At 35.4% G+C, this 24,148-nt stretch overlaps 1 protein-coding gene across 1 annotated transcript; it reads right to left on the reverse strand.

Annotated features, from left to right (window-relative positions):
* Window positions 1–6,614: 6,614 nt before the first annotated feature.
* LOC145061245 (Octicosapeptide/Phox/Bem1p family protein) lies at window positions 6,615–10,245 on the reverse strand. Its single transcript, XM_079008677.1, has 2 exons — window positions 9,935–10,245; window positions 6,615–7,805 (listed from the first exon to the last, which is right to left on the reverse strand). Exons 1-2 carry the CDS (start codon window positions 10,212–10,214, stop codon window positions 6,778–6,780), a joined length of 1,308 nt encoding a protein of 435 aa, XP_078864803.1. The 5' UTR covers window positions 10,215–10,245; the 3' UTR covers window positions 6,615–6,777.
* Between the last annotated feature and the right edge of the window lie 13,903 nt (window positions 10,246–24,148).

The following is a 24,148-nucleotide window of genomic DNA, read 5'->3' on the forward strand; positions in this document are numbered from 1 at the left end:
CGTATCATGTGTTGCAGCCCGAGCTATCAGTGTATCACGAGTTGCAACGGAATGATGGATGGGATGGTGATGCCTCACAATAATATGTTGTTGTACTATAGATCATCGACATAATATTATAGAGTCTCATCAACGTATGGTTTTATACGCTGAATCATTAAATTCTTTTATTATAAGAAAAAGGTCTAGAGTGGAATGATGCGTGTAATATATCACTATACATGATATACCCATCGACACTGATTTTTCAAATTCTCATCAGCGTCTGGTATCTTATGTTGAATCATAAAACTTTTAAAAAGAAAATATGACTAGAAGGGGTTGGTGCGTGTGATAAACTACGGTATATAACTTAACCATTGACACAAAATTTCGAAATGCTTAAGCGAAAATCAGTTAACACTTAACAATATGGCTAGAATTGATTTTCCGCTTAAACATTTTAGTTCCGCTTCATATAATATATTAACAAATCATTTCCTCACAATATTCAATTAGTTTATTAATCATATAATAATCTAATAAATCATCCTCTCTCTATAAATGTCATTCTAATCAAGTTCTAGTTATGAGGGCAACCTAAAAGGGACTTTGCTTCTAATTAGAGGAATATACCAATTTAGTTACTAGTTTAGACACCTTAATCCAACAGTCTCCCACTTGGATAAGTCTATAACTATAATGGTAAGTATAGAACTTGAACTAAACAACAAATAGTGTTTTCAAAAGCCACTGCCAAACTCTGAATCATATAAAAAAACGTTGTCTCTAAGAGAAGTGATCAATTATTCCTTCGATCTACAAGATATTGTATGAACTGAGTCACGGATTAAATGGTCAACCTCATGTTCATTTATTTGTTTCCCAATTTCCCGATTTGTGATCAATTTATACACAAAATCGAACACATCAATTTAGTCCAAACTAGGCGCCTAGTTTTTCATAGATCAACTCAAATCATTGAGGGGCCTATGGATATCGATTTTCCTTTTAAGACAAAAGGAACAAATTACTTTGACTATATAGTCATACAATTTACATTTTAATTCACACACGAAATAACCCTTTATAACATCTAGTTACAAGATGCGTTTGAACAAACCAATGCACAACTAATCTGTAAATTATGAACTATACATCTCCGCATTAAGAATAGAAGATATTATCGACTTAGAATTACTTGTCATTATAGTCCATGAAGTAATCTCTAAGCATGTGTTTATCCAATACTTAAAATCTCTATTTTCAAAGTACTCATGAATATTGTAGCAATTCCAACTGCAATATCTTAACCTCAATCGACAATCGACAGTAAATTCTTGACAGTCTTAATTCACTACTTACTTCAAAAAGTATGAACGACTATGGAATTTTGAATAATATTTAAATTACTCAAGGAAGTAAAACATGAAAAGTGAAACACAATAAAAAATTAATTGCCTATGACATCATACCCATCAATCATAAATAAATCCCTATAATTTAATCACCATAAAAATTACGAATTTATTAAATGTATAATGTTTCGAGTAATCAACTAACCACTTGAATTAAATAACATCAGTCATGTCATCTTTTAAACATGCATGCTATGCCTCTCGACAGTCTTTCCTTTGTGAATAGATCAATTAGACATTAGTCCAACAACGCTCAAGTCACGATTCCAAATTCTTATCACTATCTATGATGTAGTGGAATTTCATCTTTACATGCATTGACTTTCTATGATGTCAAGGTTCTTAAGTCACATAGACCAAGACTTCGACATTACAACATGTTCCACAGGAATTGGTTACTATAAACAACTCCATGTTTATGAAGTCTCAAATTCAAGGCACACTCCTTGAACACTTCTCTTGCATTAAAATTTCTAACTCACACGTAGATTTTGCAAACGTCTCCCAATATGTAAACATTTCAATATTCCCATATGACCATCAATTCTAACCAAGAATCATCTCAATCCAAAACGTGTCACTATGGTCCTTCCCAAATGTTTTCATACTTCTAACTATCCACAAGCAACCAATTCTTCGGTAAAACCTTAGAACGTTCTTGACAATTGTTTGACAACTTCAGTCACATGTAATTCTAATCCTTTTCACACAATGCGAAAAACATTTGAAAAAATAGAATAATTGATTATTATAGCATATGTAATCGAACCTATATCTGAAGCATATAGAACTCGACTCATTACTACAAGGGTCCAATATATGTTTAATTCCTTTCTGTAATATTTCCATATATAGAATATCCAATGTTGAAACATTTCAACATGTTATTCATATATGTCTTTGACTAAGTTCTATTAAACTATTCAATCTAAACCTTTAGATTTGTAACAAAGTATGAGTGCTTATCCCTTACGTCCACTATAGCAAAAGAGTTCCTAACTTTTGCTACTTGTTAGAGACATTGTTCCCCATGAATAGTATTATCAACATGCAATACCAACATAAAAATTATGCTCCCACTAGCTTTGACATGTACTTAGAAATCAACTGGACATCTAGAAATCAAATACCCTTTGATTTTTTTTCATGGAAGTGTAGATTCCTATTTCGTGATGCTTTGTCAAGCCTCTAATTAGGCTTCTTAAGCTTATCCACTTTATCTGGATAATGTATGTGTTCAAACCCTTTCAAGACATGATAAACATATCTCTTGAAAGTTTAAACAATTCCTTGTCGTTGCTCACAATTTGAAATATAAAGAAGGATAATGTAATCATATTGTGAATTTAAGAATGCAATTAATACAAACAATATTTGTATTGATCTTTATCAGATCCTTCAAATCTATCATCAAAAGTATTTCCTCGTAACCATATTCATGAATTAGAGAGAAACCTTTTGCCAATTAGATTTGAAGGTGCATATGTTCCTATCCATGTGGATCTTTCATTTGCAACATATAGGCGTAAGACTAGGTTTATGACAAACCAAATTCAAATTCAATTTTCCTTCATGGACTGAACTTTGCTATTAAATTTCTTGCATTCTGGTCGCACACGAGCCCACCAGTGCTTCCATGTGGTTAGCAGCCTACCCATATTGATCATTGTACTTTCACTGACCAATATGCTTTTCTTTTGCAGTTAAATGAAGAACATAGAACTCATAAGTATTGCCAACTCAACTGAAAGTGCATAGGAATATGAATATGTCAATAAACATGACAGGTTATCAACCTCAGGTCATTTGCTAGTGATAACTAAAAGGTTCATTGTCAGTCGACTCTTGCAACACAAGATCAACATGACTCATACTGACTTCTTGACATATGAGTTTTCTGTCAAGGAACATTCCTTGACGAGCTAAAAAAAAATATTCAAAAGTTCGTTCTTCAAAATTATACATGAAAAATAACCAAAAAACGGCTATATGATTCATGTCTGAAAATTGTCACAATTCAGTTACAAACTGTCATCAAAACTACCAATCCTGTCATAAAACGAATCTCGGGGAAAATGGTCAATTTTCTAAAAATCAGATTTTTGATGCATTTTTTAAAATAGCAACATAACCCAAATAAAAATTTCTTGGTTGACCTGGCAACTCGACCCCAGCCAGGGGCTCTGCCCATGGACCTCCCAGGAGCTGCTGCCCCTAGGACCCCGCTCCCAGGGGCGCTGCCCTCAGACTCTCGTTCGTTTAGGGGTTTCGCCCCTAAATAACAATATACTTTGAATCTTGAAAACTTGAACAAGTATGCACTCCTACATCATCCTAACTTGTTCAATATTCAACAAGATCATTTTTGGTCAACTAATTTAATCTTATTCCACTTAAATAATATTGATGATATAAAACAACATGTGTGTGTGTTAGAATTGGTCTGTGTGGTATATCTTATTTTTTAGATTTGGTCCAAAGGTATATTGGTCATTTCGAAAAAAAAGAACCTTTTAAAAGTTAGAATTAACGTTCGAAGGACCAATAAGGACTGATGATGTAGCGCTTTCAATAGTTATCCTTAAAACGATAACTTTTGGAAACCATATGGACAAATTTTGAAATTTTATCTAATAAATGGAGATGCCAAATCTTTAAACATTTATTTTCGGTTATTGACGGTTGATAAGAGTTAAATGGAATATCTATAGATAAATGTTTTTAACAAACTATGAAAAAGTAAGATATATTAAAACACCATATGTATTCCGGCAAATTCGTTTTTTCTGGATTATGAAAGGAAAATAGTAATTTTGTCATAACCAATAACAACTATTGATTAGATAGTTGAATCCTCTAGACATATTCTTAGTATGATTTTTTTTTGTCTTGTGACACTACAATCAAAGACTTCTATTTGTACAAATTTGTGTTGTAATCTACAATATGAATACGTTTTCTATTTTGTATATAACTTTGTTGCTTCAATTTAGTGATAATACTTTTGTTTGTTTTTTTTTTTATTTAAGAATTGTTGATTGTTTACTTTTGTCTTAAGAATAACTATCTTTTAACAAACACATGTACTTTTTCATTGTCTCACCAAATATATGCAACATACTTTAATTAGACAGTCAAATGGATCATTAGTCACCATTAGAGTTTCGTTCATTATACAAACACATTTCATACATTAAATTATGTTCTCTCCACATCATATGATGTTTCCCCTCTACTTACCTAGTCATTTCACACTGTATGGTTCATGCATGCTAACTTACTCAAATTAAGCATTATATTTTCCATTCCTTGCCTAATGAGGACACCATATAATCATGTCCTGAACCAACTTAAACTCGTTCTGGAACACCAATATTATATTATATACAATAAACCAACTCTTAAGTCTTGGAATCTACTTGCATGTACCCTCATTATACTAAAGCTACAACATACTAAAGCATGGTCTCATCATATCTCCACATATATTTATATATACAAGTGAAATTATAATTATTGAGGGCCTTACATATTGACGATGTTGAAAGATACAAAAAAAAATATTGGTCGGAAAGGGTTTTGAAGAAATGCAAGGCTACAACTACAAAAAAAACTCCCACCGACTTTATGCCAATGGTATATACTTGAAGTTTTATTTACACTCGTTTCTTTTTGTATTCTCGTTAAGTATTATTAGATTAAAATGTTGTCTGGATAAATACTATTTAAAGGATACTTAGTAAAATAAAGATACACTTGAGAAATGAAAGAAATAATATAAATTAAAAAATCTTTGTAAAACGGAAAAATTAAGTCTTAATGAAGATAGTCTTATTTTTCAGAATTTCTTTATCAAGTCATTTATATGTTGAGTTTTTCTTGGAAACGACGAATAATAATAAAAAGCCACCTGACTAGCAAGAAACTAGCCGACGACAAAAGGAGTATACAACTTACAAATTAGCACAATGGAATGGTGAACAACACCACTCAAACCATTTACACGAATTATATGTTTCTATATGTTTGTGCCAAGAATACACCATCCATATCACATCGTAAACAATTGTAGTTGGAGATGTAGTCATGTAGCTGTAAATTTTATTGTTTCTAGCTTTCTAGATTCGTCGTAGTAGACCGTAAAGAAAAATCATTAATCTCTTGTGTTTCTTCGGACAGTTATCACATCTCGCTCCAAAGTCCAACAATTCACCAACATTTGAAAATTGTTGTTGAGGGATACCACACTATTTAAGAATCTAATCTATAGCAGATGTGGCAAATGAGCAACTTACTAGAAGATGATCCACGAATTCATCTTCACCTTTATCACAGAGTGAACAATGTGTCGATAAAACACAAACACCGCGTTTTGCAAGAGCCTTTGCAAATGAGTTATTTATAAAGAAACATTCATATATATATATATATATATATATATATATATATATATATATATATATATATATATATATATATATATATATATATATATATATATATATATATGGAAATGTTATTTGGAAAACAAAAAAACCCTAAAAATCATTAAAAAAATACATAGAGATCACAAAGCTTTTTTTTGACATTTTTTATCAAAAAATCGCAGGTTTTTAAAGAATATCACTGAAAAAAATTTGAAAAAAAAAACTTTTTTTTATGAAAAAATAAATGATTTTTTATTTTTTTTCAGCGATTTTTTATAAAAAAAATTCAAATTTTTTTTTGTGATCTCTAAGTATTTTTTTATGCATTTTTATAATTTTTAGGGTTTTTTATTTTCCATAGAACCTAAACATATATATATATATATATATATATATATATATATATATATATATATATATATATATATATATATATATATATATATATATATCGTCTCCATTAAATATTTTAAGTTAATAAACAACACACATTATCAATGCAAATTGCACTTTCACTAGGACAAGCTTAGTTGGATATAATTTAATTTTCGTTATATCTTTATGATCAAAAGATTCTTATAGTGAATTTTGCTCCCATGTTGCCCCTACTCGATCAGTATTATTTATCTCTATATTATTTTTTTATAGTATATAAACTAATTTTGAATTCTTAAATTTTCAAGAAAATATTCTATGTTAATCAATTAATTATGTCATTTTTAGAAAAGTTATTAAAAAGGTATTTTTTTAATTAGAAATCTTAAATACTATAAACCTAAGAAAACAAATGTTTTACAATACACAATCGAATATATATTATAGTCCATGATGCAAACAATTTCATGAACTTTGACCTAGTCAAAGTCGACGAAGAAAAAAATTAAATAACAAATATATAAATATATCAAACAATGGCCTTAGTAGCCCACTTAAGAAAGCCCATTTATTCAACATCATTGGGGAGCCCGACTCATATTTCCAGTGGATCCGGTCCGACTCATATTTCCAGCGGATCCAGGTTGCTTCATTTCTTCCGAACCCGGTAAAACCATACCCGGATAACCCGGAACATATCTTGCTCCATAATAAATGGGTTGACTCGGCGCGCCACCGCTTCTACCCGACATATCATACGACTCCCCGCCCGATATAGGTCTCATTCCCGGATACATTTGACCCATATTCGGGTGGAGAAACTGACCCGAAGGCCCCATAAACTGCTGACCATATTGAGCCCGAGCCTGAACATTTTCCTGACCCATCGGACTTGGTGGATGCATATAATACATCGGCATTTCAGAAATTGGGGTTGGGGTCGGGGCTGGTGAGTTAGTCTGACGTATATAATAAACCGGTTGACCCGCATAATCTGTTTGCTTTAAAATTATCGGGTCATTACCTTCGACAAACTGTCCGGTAGCTGTTTCTTTCACTTCACTGACAACCGGGCCCATAGGACCTTGCGGACCTGTATTATCAAGTTTGGTTCTCACAGGTCGAAGGTTTGGGACCGGCGGAGCAACCGTGGGCCCTAGTGACGATGAAGTGGAGCAATAAGGGGAAGAAAACCGTGGAGCGGGTGACCCGGGATCAGAAACGGATACATTATCATTAACTAATGTTTTGGTTTTGGATTTCGGGTCATCCGGGTGGTCTAACCCGAATAGATAATCGGGTACTTCTGAAATAATAGATGAGACTTCGGATCTGCCACGTTCCAAGGCTGAGCCGCCGTTAAGGGCGTCAAGAAACCAGTGTTCACGTTTAACTGAGCCGTCAAGGAGTGAGCTGATGCTACTGGCTCGAGAGAGTGAGGCGTCGGTTGGAAAAAGGAAGATTCTGAGCCGAGACGTTTTTTGATTGTGAGCCAGCCGGTCGTATTCGTCCATCATGTTTTCCACATCTTCATCACCTGTGACGGAGATTAACGCGTCTAGGTCTTCGTTTGGTAGTTGGTATTTTACGCTTATGTCAGTTGTACCTAACGAATATTCATCACACAGATATGTTATATTTTTAATTAATTAAATAGATTATTTATTTGTTTTTTTTTGTTTGTCGACAGACAGCTTTCTATATGAGTATGCATTATAATAAATTAATAATTAATTTGTCTGACTAATATAATCTCAAGTTATGCCTAATGGTTGGCAAACAAATATTAAATATATATAAATTAGCGAAAAATATTCATCGCATAGTTGCAAAATTGATCTTTGTATACTGTTAAGTTTTTATATGATTACAAAAATGATATATTTTATCAGAAATATTTTTATGTTGTAATCTTAGAAAACTATTTTCACTGTAAAAAAATAGCGTGAGAAGATTATGTTTAGAAAAAAAAAAAATTCAATATGAACAAGGGAAAAAGTCTAAAAAATTCTTTAAATATGAAAACCAATTTCGAATAATACATGTATAAATTTTGGCCGTTATTTTACGTGATATGTACATATTTGAGCTAACTTTTTTGGCAAAGCTCATGCTATAATGGCTAGATTTGTCTGTATGTCAATAAATTAACATTTTTTTTGAACAACCGAAATTTTATTAGCAATAATAAGTTGGTAGAACAAATTACAAAGAAACAATTGCTAACATATAATTTAGTAACAAATCTAGCATATTTAACCTTCAACTTGAGACAACTATATATTATACAACCAAAAATACCATTATGAACTGATCCGACTTAAACACTAAGCACCACATTCGTTATTCGATAATCATAATAAATACTTCGGTTTGTTCCAATATTGAAAAACATAAAACCTAAATCAATGAATTCAATATTAAAAATACAAAATTAGTTTAGTATCAATTTATAACTAATCCGACTTAATCCAAGTACAACTTTAAAAAATCTAAAATAATGCAAAACCAACGGTTTTGGTCACTTTGTGGTAACAAGTGTTTTTGTGTTCAATGATTTTGATTTGATTTTGGGTTTTGATATTTGTTTTTTTGGTATAAAAATGATGAGATTTTGTTAAATACCTAGAATAGCGAGAATAAATAAAATACAACATGACAATATGTTTCTTTCTTGGTAACTTTATTTTAAGTTATGTTTGACATACTAGTTGAAAAGCTAGCTGCTATGTGAAAACGTTAGTTGCTAGCTGAAAAATTAGCTATTAGTTGAAAAGTTACCGTTAATCGGTAAAAAATGACGTTTAGTAACTACCTGATAAATAACTAGAATATATTTAAAATGACATAAAAAGACATTTAAAAGATTTAAAAGAATATATATTTTTTTATAATTAACTAAGAGTATATTTGAAAAAAAAAAATTAAAAAAACTCTAAAAACCTAATCTAAATAGTTTTTATAAAGCTAGTTTATAGTATTTAAAATCGATAAATAAGTTAGTTTAATAGCTAATTATCACGTGTAAAATACAACCTTAGTAATTTTGACTTAGAGTTCTAACAAGTTATTAGCATAAATGATCTAAGTTTACAAAACCGAAAACCACTTCATTTGTTTCGATTTATGATCACAATCAAGGATTTAAAAATCAATTTGAATCGGTTGGTCGAACAGATAACAGGGGATGAGAGCCGTTCAAAACCGAATTGAACCGATATGATATAACCGGTAATAAAATGGTTTAAACCAGTTTATCAGACTTTTATAGTCAGATTTACTTAACAAACTCATTTCCAAAATAATTAAACGTTTTCAGTGTGTACACAACTTGAAAGCGACCATCAATGTAGAAAAATTCTTGCTACCGGTTGAAGTTCAAAAGAAAACAAAATTTTAAAGCATTGGGTACAATACAAAATAATGAGCAAATATACGTATTTTATGTGAGTTTATAGTAATAAAATATTTAAATACAGCAATCATTGTTTTTGGGATTGAGATCAAAAATACTATCTTCTGATAATAAAATGACAGATTATTTAAATAAAAAACCTTCAACGAAAAGTCACACACTCGAAAGTTATTAATTTTCGTGAAATTCGCCTTATTTGATCGAATTTGCTGAATAAAAAATCATTTATGATCGAAATTCTTAATAACACCCAAAATTAAGCAGTCAAGATTTTTGACCGACGGAAACTGTGCAGAACGCAATAGATGTATGTTTTTTACCGGAAAGTTTGGATAGTTTGTTGAGTAGGGAGGAGAAGGTGGTGTTGTGGCGGAGAACGGTGACCATGCGGGTGTCGCCACCAACATACCGGAGCTGGTTGTCATGAGGACGGGGTAATATCTTTCCCCCAAAACTGCACATGAACCGGACACGTGCTTGTGCGGTGGTATCATCGTATACGCGGCTGTTGTCTACCGACGGATGATCGGAGCGCGGTGAAGAAACCACCGAGTCGACGGTGGCAGGGATATGCTCCGCCGTGTAGTGCGTGGTGGTCATTGCTGTGAGCAAACGCAGAGTGTGCTATGATATTCCAAGGGATATATAAGATAAAAGGCTGTGGCGGGTCCCAAAAGTGGGGATTGGGCCTACCTCACAACATGCATACAATATAGCGCAACAAAAAACCATTATTTATCTCTATTATTCTCTTTTTTTCACTATTTATCATTATTTTTGGAAAAAATATATTTTTTTTTTTGAGCCTTAACTGGTTACCAAAAAAGATTGAATATTAAATTTTCTTCTTTCTATTTATAGAACTTTTTTTTTAATCTAAAATTGTCAAGAACCTGTAAAAAAAATAATTTTATTTATCTAGTTTATTCGATTTTACCGTCATAAAAAATATGTCATGTTAAATTTATTACAAGAAAATTCTGAACTTTCCTAATTTGTATATAGGCTTCTTACTTCTCATATGGCATATTATGAGAAGTTTTTTATGTATTAGATGAATGGTTATTCATCATCCTTGATGTCCCTTTATTGTTTGAAGCTAAGGTGGATAGGTCGACAAACACAACTATTGTTGTGTGGATGGATCCTGAAACACAACTCAAATGCCTCATGGCTAAAAAACATCCACACAAGGTTCTCAAAATATGATAAATACTCAAATTCCTTTTAGATGAAAAAGGTCTAAGGCAAAAATAATGATTGATTACAAGAAATTTTTAGATGACTTCAATGAAAGTTTTAGAAATATATTAGATCGGGTTACCAAAGCCCTTCACATGGATAGAATTTTGGCTTTGGATGAAAACCGACCAAGGTCTAAAAAGAAAATTTTCCATAAAAAAATGGCAAATAAGAAACAAAAAAAATGATGGGTCTACTAGATGCAAACTAAGACATAAAATGTTGAGCTAAATGCAAACTAGGAAATAAATTGTCTCCATTTGTCCCAATGATTTGCCAAAACTAGCTAGTTGAGGACAACTATAAAAAAAACATTTATGTGTTTCCTTGTGATTTCTGTTTCTTGTATGTTTTGTCATTTAGTACAACGCGTTTTAATGTATTTTATCTTTTTCTTTAACTATCTTTTTTTTAAGTAAATCTTCACCCGCCTCGCCTCTAGTGTACACTAATTAGATTACAATGTTCATCTCCTTCTTCTCTTTTATCTCTCTCAAACTTCAACTCTCTTTTGTCTAGAACCGATACCGTTGGTCATCTTTCCGGTCACTTCTATCGCCTCCATCCCGCGGTCAACGTTTATCTTCAACACCATACCCAACAAAGGAGTTCATCTTCATCACAACACCCAATATTGCTGGAAAGTCGTGTCATCAACGTCGTCGGTCTTCTCTTTATCCATAACCATCTTTGATAATATATTTGTGTTTCCAGTGTCGTCTCTCTTTCTCTCTATGTCTAAAACAATCTTTGGTGCTAGATATATGTTTTTGGTGCGCTCTCTCTCTCTCTCTCTCTCTCTCTCTCTTTATATATATATATATATATATATATATATATATATTGTTAGATATGTATTTCCAAGATTGTGGATTAGGGTTTAGGTGGATGAAATCGTGTCATATATTTGTGTTTCCTCCATCAGAAATAGAGATCTGGGATGATGGTTGAAGGTGGTTACAGGTTTATTATGGTGATGTTGGTTGAAAGTAACAGCTAAAAGTGATTATGATAGTTGATAAGGTGGTAATGGTATTCGAAAGTGGTGGTGTATTTGAATGTGGTGACTACGCTGATTGAAGGTATTGGTGGTGATAATGGCTAAAGTTGGTGGTGATAATACGGTGGAGCTAAAGGCAGTGGTTATATTATATTATATTGTATTATATTACACTATAAATGGTGTTGGATGATAAAGGGGTAATGGTATTCGAAAGTAGTGTTGTAGGTTGAAAGTGGTGACTACGCTGATTGAAGGTGTTGTTGGTGATAGTGGCTAAAGTTGGTGGTGATAGTACGGTGGAGCTAAAGGCGGTGGTTATATATATATATATATATATATATATATATATATATATATATATATATATATATATATATATTGTCACACCCCCAAACCGGAACGACGAAAACGTTCGGGGGCGGAGGACGTCATGTACAGTATCACAACAATTGAATAATAGTAATCAAAGTACAACAACCATTACATTGATAAAGTATAGTTTTACATTCGTGTTCAAATCAATGTATACTTGACACCAAAATGTATAGCAAAAGTTAAAAGACATGAATCTATGAAGCTCTGTCTTCTCAAAACCTGTGGATACCTGTTTACTGGTTTAATGAGAATAGAAGTAGTTTTGAAAAGAGTGTCAACAATTAAGTTAGTGAGTTCATAAGCATGCTTGTAATTGAAATTTGTCATTTGTTCCTTGAAAATGTAAGTATATTTTTCGCAAAAAATCCTATATTTTCTATAGTAAATGTGTTGCAGTCTTAATACCCTAAGAGCAAAACGTGTAAATGTTATTGTACTCTGAGATATTATAATGTAGTTTTAATTCACATAAAACCATAAAAAGTATATTTTCTCTGTACTGGAGTAGTTTTCTGTATGTGTACTTGTATAAAAACTGTGTAATTATAAGTGTCTGGATTCACCGGTTGTACTTATAAAATATTGTATTATAGTTTTATAATATAATAAAATTATGTGAAGTTGTTTACTTATTCATACACTAATCGTATTGTTCAATACCAAATTGTGAGTTATCATAACCATGTTGGATAACCTAAGATGGCCTGAACACGACGTTCTTCAAGCGATGCAATCGGTACGCCATTTGTCACCCCAGGCCTGCCGGCCTAACTGTAGCGAACAGTTAAGGTGCGGGATTGTCAGTCCCGTATAGATCTATACACAAGTGTCACGCTCTCCCTCCAGGAGACTCTGGTTATAATTTCAAGACATGGTTGTTACTTAAATAAGTATGTGAAGTGTGTCTCACAAATGCTATATTGACGGTTACATATAGAATAATGAAAAGTTACCTTATAATGGGTAAACTGTAAGTATATCTCATAAACTATATTTATTATAATTTATATGTTTGTTTTCCATAATGTTTTCTGAGTATGCAAAATGATCCATAAACTATATGTATTATAGTTTATATGTTGGTTTTCTGTATTGTATTCTGAACTTTGAAAAGTAATATGTTAGTTCCATAAACTATACCTATTATAGTTTATCTTTTTGTTTTTCTGAAATAAAAACCTTTGTATTGTTAATAATTTGACCAATTTAAATCATAAAATTTGTGATATGGTCGTTCCGTGAATTTCACATTTATGTCCAAATAGTAATAAAATAGAATGCAATAATAATATTTTCGTATAACAAGTTTTAAATGGTTTTATACTTATATAAATATAATATTTATATAATTATGATTAAATAGACAGTCGAATAAATAATTCTACATCAAGCCCACAACCAAACAAGGAACATGAAATGGAGCAAAATTATCAGTTCTAAGTCTGTTGAACCTTATATATATATATATATATATATATATATATATATATATATATATATGTTTTTAATAACAGCAACGATTTACAAAATATTGAAAACATTTAGATATTAACACAAAATTTCTTGTGTTACACTTGTATTCCCCCCTAAAAACAGTGAAAAACTATGAAAACGTAGGGGTATGAACTCACCTTGTGTAACATCTCGAAATTCAGGTAAAGCTATTTAACCGTTCTCCTTTCCCAAGTTGTCAAATTAAGTCCCTTAAGTGAAATATTAGGCTTGTGAGTATGCTGGGCGTACTGAAGAGTACGCTGCGCGTACTCGCGCGCTTATTTTGGACGTGGACTCGCCTGGGTATGCTGGGGCGTAGCGAGCCCAGCTGTAAACCCTAAATTGGGGCTGGTGCACTATAAAAGGAATGATATGGCCTTGACCTCAACCTCCATTCCTGAGAGTGAAACCCTAAAAGAGTGCCCTCCTTAGTTTCTAGCTAGAGTGTTGGTATTCTAAGCTTCTAAGTGTCATTTCAAGGTGGTGGAAAAGAAGAAGAGGCTATCTTGGAGGCTAGAAGCTTGTGGGAAAGATTAGATCTGAGCTTTTCAGAGGTTGGAGCTTCTTCCTGAGGTAAAAAGCTCAAATCTTGTCTTGTTATTTGTGTTGTATGCTTCTTGGGCCAATTTCTAGGGTTTTTGGTCCCAAGATGGAGACTTTATGAGCAAACGGTCTCCATTGGCCTAGATCAATCATATTTCAGGACTATAAGTGTTGTGTGTTCATAAAAATGCAATCTTGGACGTAAATATGGAGCCATGCATGAGATCTAGACCTTTGGAGGGAAAAAGGAAAGAGGTTTGAGGGTTTAGGGACCTTTACAGCCATGCAAAGGCTTAGAGGTTCCGACTTTATGGAATAAGAGGTTGTAAGAGAGTTAGATCTGGAAGTTGAAGGAGTGTCTTAACCGTTTAAGACCAAAATCTAAGAAATGGCTGAACTGGGACTTACGTTGGGTGTAACTCTCAGTACGCGCAGCGTAAGTGGTTGAGGCCCCGATTGTGGTTTGCTGGCGTACGCCTCGCGTACAGAGAAGGTACGCGTCGGGTATTGCCTTATGTTGACTTTCGTTGACTTTTAGGGTTTTGGTCAACCTTTGGACTTTTGGGTCAGGGAGGGGTAAAATGGTCTTTTACCCTTATATGGAAATCGTAGAATGGATTTAATCTAGCCTTTGAGAGCCGTTATTTATTTGAGAGTATTGTTATGTGTTTAGGCGGGGGCTAGACCAGTGTGATTGAGTGCGAGACTATCTGAGATACCGAGGTGAGTCTTCTCACTATATTGTACCTGGAAGGGCACCTATGTGTGACCGGAAGGTTTTGTATGCTACGAGATATATGTGTTATATGGTGATATGTGATATGTATGTGTCATGCTATGTATGATTAGGACCGGAAGGTCAAGATGATATGGATCGGAAGGTCAAGAGGACATGGACCGGAAGGTCATGAGGTTACGGACCGGAAGGTCGATACGGGTAGGACTGGAAGGTCTACCGGGATTCGGGACGGAAGTCCCCTAAGACACTTGGACCGGAAGGTTCCACAGAGTTATGGCCTGGAAAGGTGTATGTGTTGTATGTGGTATTTTAGGGAACTCACTAAGCATTATGCTTACAGTGTTGTGTGATGTGTTTCAGGTACCAGTGAGGATCGCGGGAAGGCGCCGACTTGATCAGTACACACATATGAGGAGTTTTATATGTTATGATCTTGGGATATGATGTTATGGATTGTAATGTGATACAATGACATTTTTATAACAATTATGAATGAAAGTATGTTTTTAAAATGTGAAAATTTGTTTTGAAATTTACGTCGTTACACCTTGAGTGTTCTTGGCTGTGAAACGGTGTAAATGAAGATGTTCTTCGCATTAAAATACGTCAAATTATTCGATGTCCTAATAGTATTTAAACACATAATAATATGTGATTAATATTATACAAGTAATATAAGTGTTGAAGAAGACAAGTTCTTATGAATAAAACTTACCAAAACTTGTAAGCTTTTGGAAGCAAAATAGTTTCCTGGAGTTTACTTGATCCTAAAGTTGAAGGAATTTGGGCTTAATATTTGAGAGAGAATTGAGAGTATTTGCGTTACTATAGGTGTGAGAATGAAAGTGATTTCCATTATGTGACTTAAATATGAAGTAAAAAAAAGTAGGTGGTTTGAAGCTAAATATCTAGATATTATGGGGTTTCCGGCCATAAAGTAGATGATTTCGATGCATGTTCTTGGTCCAAGGTTTGCGGTGTAAAACGGAGTTTGCGGTCAAGCTGTTTTCGGTCTGAGTATATTTGCGGTTCGAAGAAAAAGCGGCTTCGCACGTTTGCGGTCTTAACCGCAAACTTGATTTCGGTCTGAGAAGGGGGTGGGGGGGGGGGGGGTAGGGTCCTGCGAAGGTTCTCGGTTCCAAAGCTTGTTTTTGGTGGATGGTTTTCAGTTTAGGCTTTTTAATTCTAAAAATAAAAAACACATATATAATAAAGTTATTTCCCTTATATTAAATCAAATATTTTTATTTATTTGACTTTCCTTGACTTTTATTGATTTGTTTATTAAGTTATATATGCATGGTTTTTCAATATATAAGTGTTTATAACTTATATATAAATATGATTATCAAAGTACGCAAATAAAATAACTTGTATAAAATGCCCTTGAGGCATTTAAGTTCTTATTGTATTAATGCTATAACATGGATTTACTTGTATACGATGCTATAACGGGTTGTTATATTATCCCCCCATTAAAGGGAATTTCGTCCCGAAATTGTTTTTAAAGTGGTATTCATTAACTAGGGAAAAGATATGGGTACTTTTATTTCATTTGATCTTCCCGTTCCCAAGTGAATTTAGGTCCCCGCTTGACATTCCAACGAACCTTCACTATTGGTATACGACTTTGTTTTGTTCTTTTGATTTCCCCATCCACGATCTCCATTAGTTCTTCTACGAAGCGTAGACTCTCGTTTAACTCGATTTCGTTGAAAGGGATAACAAGAGTCTCGTCAGAAAAATACTTCTTGAGATTAGATATGTTAAAAGTGGGATGAATGTTTCTGAGTTCATGCGGTAGTTTGAGTTTGTAAGCCACCAGGCCAATTCTAACAAGAATCTCGAATAGTCCAATGTACCTTGGATTTAGTTTTCCACGTTTGCTGAAACGTATCATTCCTTTCTAGGGTGAGACCTTTAACAGAACGTGGTCACCAACCTGAAATTCCAAGGGTTTTCGACGTTTGGTCGCATAACTCTTTTGTCTATCTCTAGAAGCTTTCGGTTGTTCCCGGATTTGGACGATCTTTTCTGTTGTTTCTCGAATGATCTCGGGACCGGTTAGAGTACTGTCGAGTACATGATTCTTGGGTAGTTGCGTATCACCCACTTTTGCCCAGCATAGAGGAGATGTGCATTTATGGCCATAGAGGGCTTCAAAGGGAGCAACTTTGATGCTAGTGTGATAGTTGTTGTTGTACGAGAATTCAATGAGTGGTAAATGGGTATCCTAAGCTTTACCAAAATCTATCACACAAGCCCTCAACATGTCTTCCAGCGTTTTTATGGTTCTCTCGCTTTGCCCATAAGTCTGAGGATGGTACGTTGTACTCATGTCAAGATTGGTTCCCAAGGACTTTTGCAGTGATTGCCAAAACCACAAGGTAAATCTACTATCTCGGTCAGAGATAATGGATACTGGCACACCATGCAATCGCACTATCTCTTTAATGTATGTCCTTGTTAACTTCTCCATTTTGTCGGTTTCTTTTATTGGCAGGAAGTGTGCGGATTTGGTTAATCTGTCGACGATCACCCAAATGGTGTCATGACCACCCGTTGTCCTGGGTAACTTGGTTATGAAATCCATAGTTATCCGCTCCCACCTCCATTCGGGTATTTATGGTTGTTGTAATAAACTTGAAGGCTTCTGATATTCTACCTGAACTTTGGCGCAAGTCAAACACTTTCCCACATAGGTAGCATTTTCAGCTTTCATGTTCGTCCACCAATAGAGTTTCTTGAAGTCCAGATACATCTTGTCTGAACCTGGATGAGTCGAGTATCGAGTTTTATGGGCTTTGTTCATGACAATATCTCTTTAGCCACCAAACTTCAGTGTCCAGATTCGATTCATGAGATAACGAACTCCGTCACCCTTGATTTCCAAGTTCTTTTCCATTCCTCTTAAGGCTTCACCTGTTACGTTCTCGGGTTTCAAAGATTCCAGTTGAGCCTCTTTGATCTGAGCGGATAGGTGTGAATGGATTGTCATAGTTAGAGACTTTACTCGGCGGCCCGAGTACTCTTTTTGACTAAGGGCATCTTCTACTACATTGGCTTTGCCGGGATGATAGCGAATCTCACATTCGTAATCATTGGGTAGTTCCACCCATCGTCGTTGTCTTGTGTTGAGTTCCTTCTAATCGAATATGTGTTAGAGGCTTTTGTGGTTTGTAAAGACTATGCATTTCGTACCATAAAGGTAATGCCTCTAGATCTTCAGAGCAAAAACCACTACTCCGAATTCAAGTTCACGTGTGGTATAGTTGAGCTCGTGGTTCTTAAGTTGTCTCGAGGCGTACGATATGACCTTTCCTCGCTGCATAAGAACGCAGCCTAGCTGTGACATCCTCAATTTCATGGCCAGAAAAGACCTATTTGTTTATGCTTTGTTTTTAAAATCAGAGTAATCTTTTAAAGAAAACAGTTGCAGAATTTGTTCCCAAAACAAAATATGATAAAAATTTATCAAAGCATTTCTTTAAAGAAATGTATTTTCATTATATAACAAAATCTCGGGATGTCATGTTAAATACAGAACAAAAGCATAAACATAACAAAATAGACCTTACAACAGTTATTCATAACTACTGGCCTATAATCCAAAATCTCTCGTTATGTCAGCCAACTTATGCCCTCGTGCCATAACCTGTAATACAAAGAAAACAAAGAGGGCCAGGCTTGGGAGCCTGGTGAGCATATATGGTTTTCAACCCACAATAATATAATTATTATATTTAATTATCGATCAATCAATCCAATTACCCACCCTCATTATCTTCCTTTATTTCATAAAGATTTACCCTAAGGACCGATTACCCTTCTCCCATTCATTCCTAAGGATTTCCCTAAGGAATTGGCACAAAGTTAAGTGCTGCCAAGGTTCTTAGATTACCTCTGGTGAACTCGCAGTTCACAATAATTAATGAACACCTAGTTCAAAAACATCTAGTGAACACTTAGTTCAAATATTGAACACTAAGTTCAAATATCCCTGGTGAACCCAATCACCTAAGGAACACAGAGTACGAAAGCTCTTAGTTCAAACAATGAGGATAATAATGTATATCTCGATCCTGCAAAACCACTAATATTATTAACACGTATATATCATATTTCTAAATCAATCTATCCCATCCCATGGATCCCCACATACTGACCCTATACTATGATCTTACGAGATCTAGCCTAAGGAATCGATATGAACAACAAACTGCTGAGGCTACTTTGGAAATTCCCTGGCAACAAACGAGGATCAATAAAGACATCAAATGAGGGGAATGGAATAAGTTTCACTACAAACCTTTGTTTGTAAAAGAAAGAACCACAAGACAGTTAAGTCAGGGGTAGTTATCTAGATAACAATGCCTAAGCGTGGTCTGACTATCATGAGGTATTATACCCCCAGACTCTCCTTATCCAACATCGAACTTTTCCTAGAAGTGGCCTGGATATCATGAGGTATTTCACCCCCAGACGCACCCTATCCAACAATATATCACCAGACATACCTAGCAGTGGTCTATTACCAATACAGTTTATTAGGCAGTCTACGAAGTTCCCTTACTTACTTCGTGAAAGAAAACACTAACATATGAAGCTCGCTCGATCACTTCATAAAAGAAATGCTGACTCCAAAGCTCTCTCAAAATAAAAAGTATGGGGAAATACTAATAGAGTACTTCCGTACGCTCCCGTAACCGACACACAATATTGTCAAAAAGACTTTGTAATTGATAGTACTTTTGGCACATTATAGTACCCTTGTATGCGAAGGACTCGTACCCGAGAACATAATAGTACCCTGGCACAAGCAGCACCCAAGACATAGAGCTTTGAAAAGGACTTCGTACATAAAATGTACTTCTGTACGTAGGACGTACTCCACCGATCATTAATCTCACCCCACACATACTATTAATAAGAAACTACCCAAAGTCCAATCTTAATTGAATTAAACATCCCATTTAAGTCTTAACCCATCACTAGGCAAACCTACAATACTTATAATCAATTTCCAATACTATCTCCATTTAGGAAACGCTAACTAGTGTATACTTAACACAAAGTTGTAAGTAATAATATCATATATACACATCTTAACACATATTGGACCATAACTGGTTCGCATGTTGTATATCATCAATTATACATATAACACATGTTTTGAGCAATAGCAAATATTTCACACACATATATATATTTCATACTTTAATCAGTACTTGTATTAAAATCACGATCATAAAAGGGACTATGCGCATGATACCTTATCGGATGAACACGTAGTTCAAAAATACATAATTCGTACTCCCGGATTGTAACGCCCCGTTGTAAGAGTAATTATTCATGGATCCCTGAGATCAAGAGTAAGGGCGTTTCGGTATTTTATGGGAAATGGGTTTCATTCGAGAAGGTTTCGGGTCAGGGTGTGTTGCTAGAAGCGTAGGGCTTCTCGCCACCTTTTCATGGATATAAAATTCGCCAGAAACGGACCTGGAATAAAGGAGTTATGAAACTTTGAAGATAGTGTCAATAATGGTCCCTAAAGGAAATACTTGGCAAAGGGGTCCTAGGCATGCATGGAGTGCAAGCGTGTAATTGGCTGGGTACACCCAACATAAGCTAGGTTACACCCAGCATAGAGTGGTTAAATGAACGCGGGTGTTGGGGGCGTACGCCCAGCGTACAGGATGTACGCCCAGCGTACGTCCAGCGTCCAGAAACCCTAATTTTAGGGCCAACCACTATATAAGGAACATTATGGTTCCAACCCTAGCCTACATATTTGCCCTCTTACCCTCAGAAACCCTAAGTAACCATTCTTCTTCCATTGTTGTGGATATTTGACCTCAGGAAGCTTGGTTTGGCAAAAGAGAGCCTTGAAGAAGAAAGAAGAAGTTGTCAAGGAAGGAGTTGGGTGGCTGGAGCTCGTAGATCTGGGAAGACATCATCTTCTGGAGCCTTTTGAGGTATAAAGTCTCTTGCTTGACATCTATTTTGTGTAGATCTAGGTGTTATGAGGTTTTGACACCATTTCTTGTCCCAAAAACCCCAAAGTGATTCATGATGCGAGTTGGTTGAGATTAGCTGTCCTTTCAGACCTTAGGAGAGGTCTTGAGTGAGAAAAATGAGGTCCCAAAGGCTTTGATTGTCTCATGTGTAATGTAGGTGGGTCTTAATGGATTAAGACCTTGAATTAAGAGCTTTATGGACGTCTCAAGTAATAAAGTTTAAGACTTTATGAATCCTAGGCATGTTTGGTAGATGGATCTGAAGTTTGGGCTTAAGAGCTTAAGCCGTTAAGAACTTATGAGGAGTTTTAGATCAGCACGCATATGCCTCGCGTAAGCTGATGTACGCCCATCGTAGTGGGTCAGTGTCCCGTTCCCAGTCCGCGAGAATCGAAGTACGCCCAGCATACCAAGAGGGGTACGCCCATCGTACTCCCTCTGTTGGGTTTTTGATTTTGGGCCTTAAGTGAATGGGTTGTTTATGGGCTAGTGGGGCTTGGGCCGTGACTGAATATTATGGATGGAGTAATTTGGACCCAATAACTATTATGGACCTTGGATCTAGGCCCATTTGGTGAGGTGGGCCCAATCTAATGTGATGATTTTGCATGTGATAGTTGGGGATTCCCGGTGAATCAGCAATAAGAGATTAGCAGGATTTCGGCAGTTGCAAGGTGAGTTGTCCTCACTGTACTCAAGGGTCTAAGGCACCAAGGCCGGCCCTTTGAATTGTTGTTTAGAGCTTGTTATGTTGTGTGATGTTATGCTTGCTAGTATCCTGGTAGATGAGATAGTGATATGAGGATATGCTTTGTTAGCTTAGTATCTTAGAGAAATGGATAGTTGCATGATGGCTAGTTCTATTAGATCAGCGCCCTGGTAGTTGGGTAGTGATTATTTATAGACCGGTAGTTAGTCTTGTACTATGTACGCTGGTAGGAGGTCACCTGCGGGTTATGTCTGTTGAGCCGTAGCAGAGGGTATTCCATCCCAGTAGGATGATAGGGCCCTAGTGTGTTGGTTCTGTAGGGTGTTATGTGGTTGTATGTTATGTGTACATGTCTGCTAGTGTAGATTGGCATTCGAACCCGATGGTTGTGGGCCAGGAGTATTCCATCCAGGTAGGATGATCGGACTCATAGTAGTTTGGCATTCCAACCCGATGGTTGAGGGGCCTAGGGTATTCCATCCCGAGGGATGATTGGACCCATAATAATAGTAGTAGTAGTTACTGTATGTATAGGAAGTGGGGAATTCCAACCCGATGGTTGTGGGACAGGAGTATTCCATCCCGGTAGGATGATTGGACTCATAGTATGTTGGTATTCCAACCCGATGGTTGAGGGGCCTGGGGTATTCCATCCTAAGGGATAATTAGACCCATAGTAGCTATTGTTGTATGTATAGGTGTTTGGGAATTCCAACCCGATGGTTGTGGGCCGAGAGTATTCCATCCCGGTAAGATGATTGGGCTCGTGTTATGTAGGCATTCCAACCCGATGGTTGAGGGCCGGGGGTATTCCAACCGGAAGGTTGATTGGACCCGTAGTATGTTGTTCGTTGCTGTATGCGTATGTTTATGTGTGTATGGGTACTTTGGGGGAACTCACTAAGCTTCCAGGCTTATAGTTGTGGTTTATTGTTTCAGGTGCTTCAGGAGATTGTGGCAAGGCGAAGGCGTGATCGTACCGCTCCTCATGTTTTATGCTTTATGTGATAAGATTCTGGGGAAATACTCTGATGTTTTAACTATTTTGAAAACAAGATGTATGAACGTAATGGTTTTTGAATGAAATAAAATGTTGAAAATTGGTTGAAAATTTTGGTTGTTACACGGATCTTAAATTTGCCTCATTACCTAATCCATAATCCCGAATCTAAAACTAACCTCTTGATCTGACCCATACTCCCGGATCTATAACAAGTTTATCTCTTTACCCTTTTATCTCATGATCCAACTCATCTTTTATCACATACCAACAATCTTATCTACCCATGTTCTACCCACCATATTTGTAGATACAAAATACATATACGGTTTAACTCATTAAAACCTATATAATTCATCCATTCCACAATCATCTCAAATAAACAACAATATATACACATATAGCACGTATTTCATAACAGATACTTAATATTTATGTGTTAGAAGAAAGTGACTATACACTCACTTGATAAGACGATGACCGGACAGCACTACGGCTATTAAAATAATCTTTTGCGACGAAACCGGGATGTTTCCTCCAAAACCTGGTTTCACGCGGGCAGAGTTTCGGCTCGCAAACTATTTTTATCGGGATCTTCGGAGATTCAGGACTTGCTTCGGGTCTCGGGAATGATACCGGGGATTCGGGATATTTCTTGCACGTAAAACGATGCAAAAACGAGAGAGAAGGAAAGAAAATGAGCAAAGAACTCGCGCGGTTGCCCTCAACTTCTATTTATAGGGGCTGAAACCCCGAGTTACACTGGGCGTAACCCCAAATTATGTTGGGCGTAATCCTCCGTCGACATGTACGCTGGGCGTACGCCTAGTTACGCTGGGCGTACCGGGTGGATAGGGCCGGATGAGTCACGGGTTTGGTATTATCCGATTTTTTTTAATTAAATAAATATAGTTTAATTATTTAAAAACTTCAGAAATTCATATCTTCCTCATACAAACTCCGTTTTCGACGTTCTTTATATCCACGCGTAGGTGAGACTATGTTCTACAACTTTCGTTTAGACTCTGTTGGCTGATTTTGATTTTATTTTTATTATATTATTTTTAGTAGGCCGGGACAGGAAAACTCCGTTATAAATTCATAACTTCTTCCTCCGGCGTCCGTTCCTGTCTGTCTTTTTACCGTTGCACTACTATTAACGAGATCTTCGATTCTCATTTAGATTGTTTCGGCTAGAAATCAATCGATCACAAATTCGAGTTTCGGGTTGCATACTACTAAGCTGAAACTTAGAAAAATCATAACTTCCTCATACGAAGTCAGATTTGGGCATTCTTTTTATGCACGCTCTCGGTTTAACGAACTCTACGACTTTTGTTTAGATCACTAAGGCTAAATATCGCTCTAACATAAATTCACTTTTTACGTCATGCAGCGTCGTGCCGGTTTTG

This window comes from Lactuca serriola, chromosome 7, assembly GCF_051521515.1.
Source record: "Lactuca serriola cultivar US96UC23 chromosome 7, Lser_US96UC23_V15, whole genome shotgun sequence".
Taxonomy (NCBI): domain Eukaryota; kingdom Viridiplantae; phylum Streptophyta; class Magnoliopsida; order Asterales; family Asteraceae; genus Lactuca; species Lactuca serriola.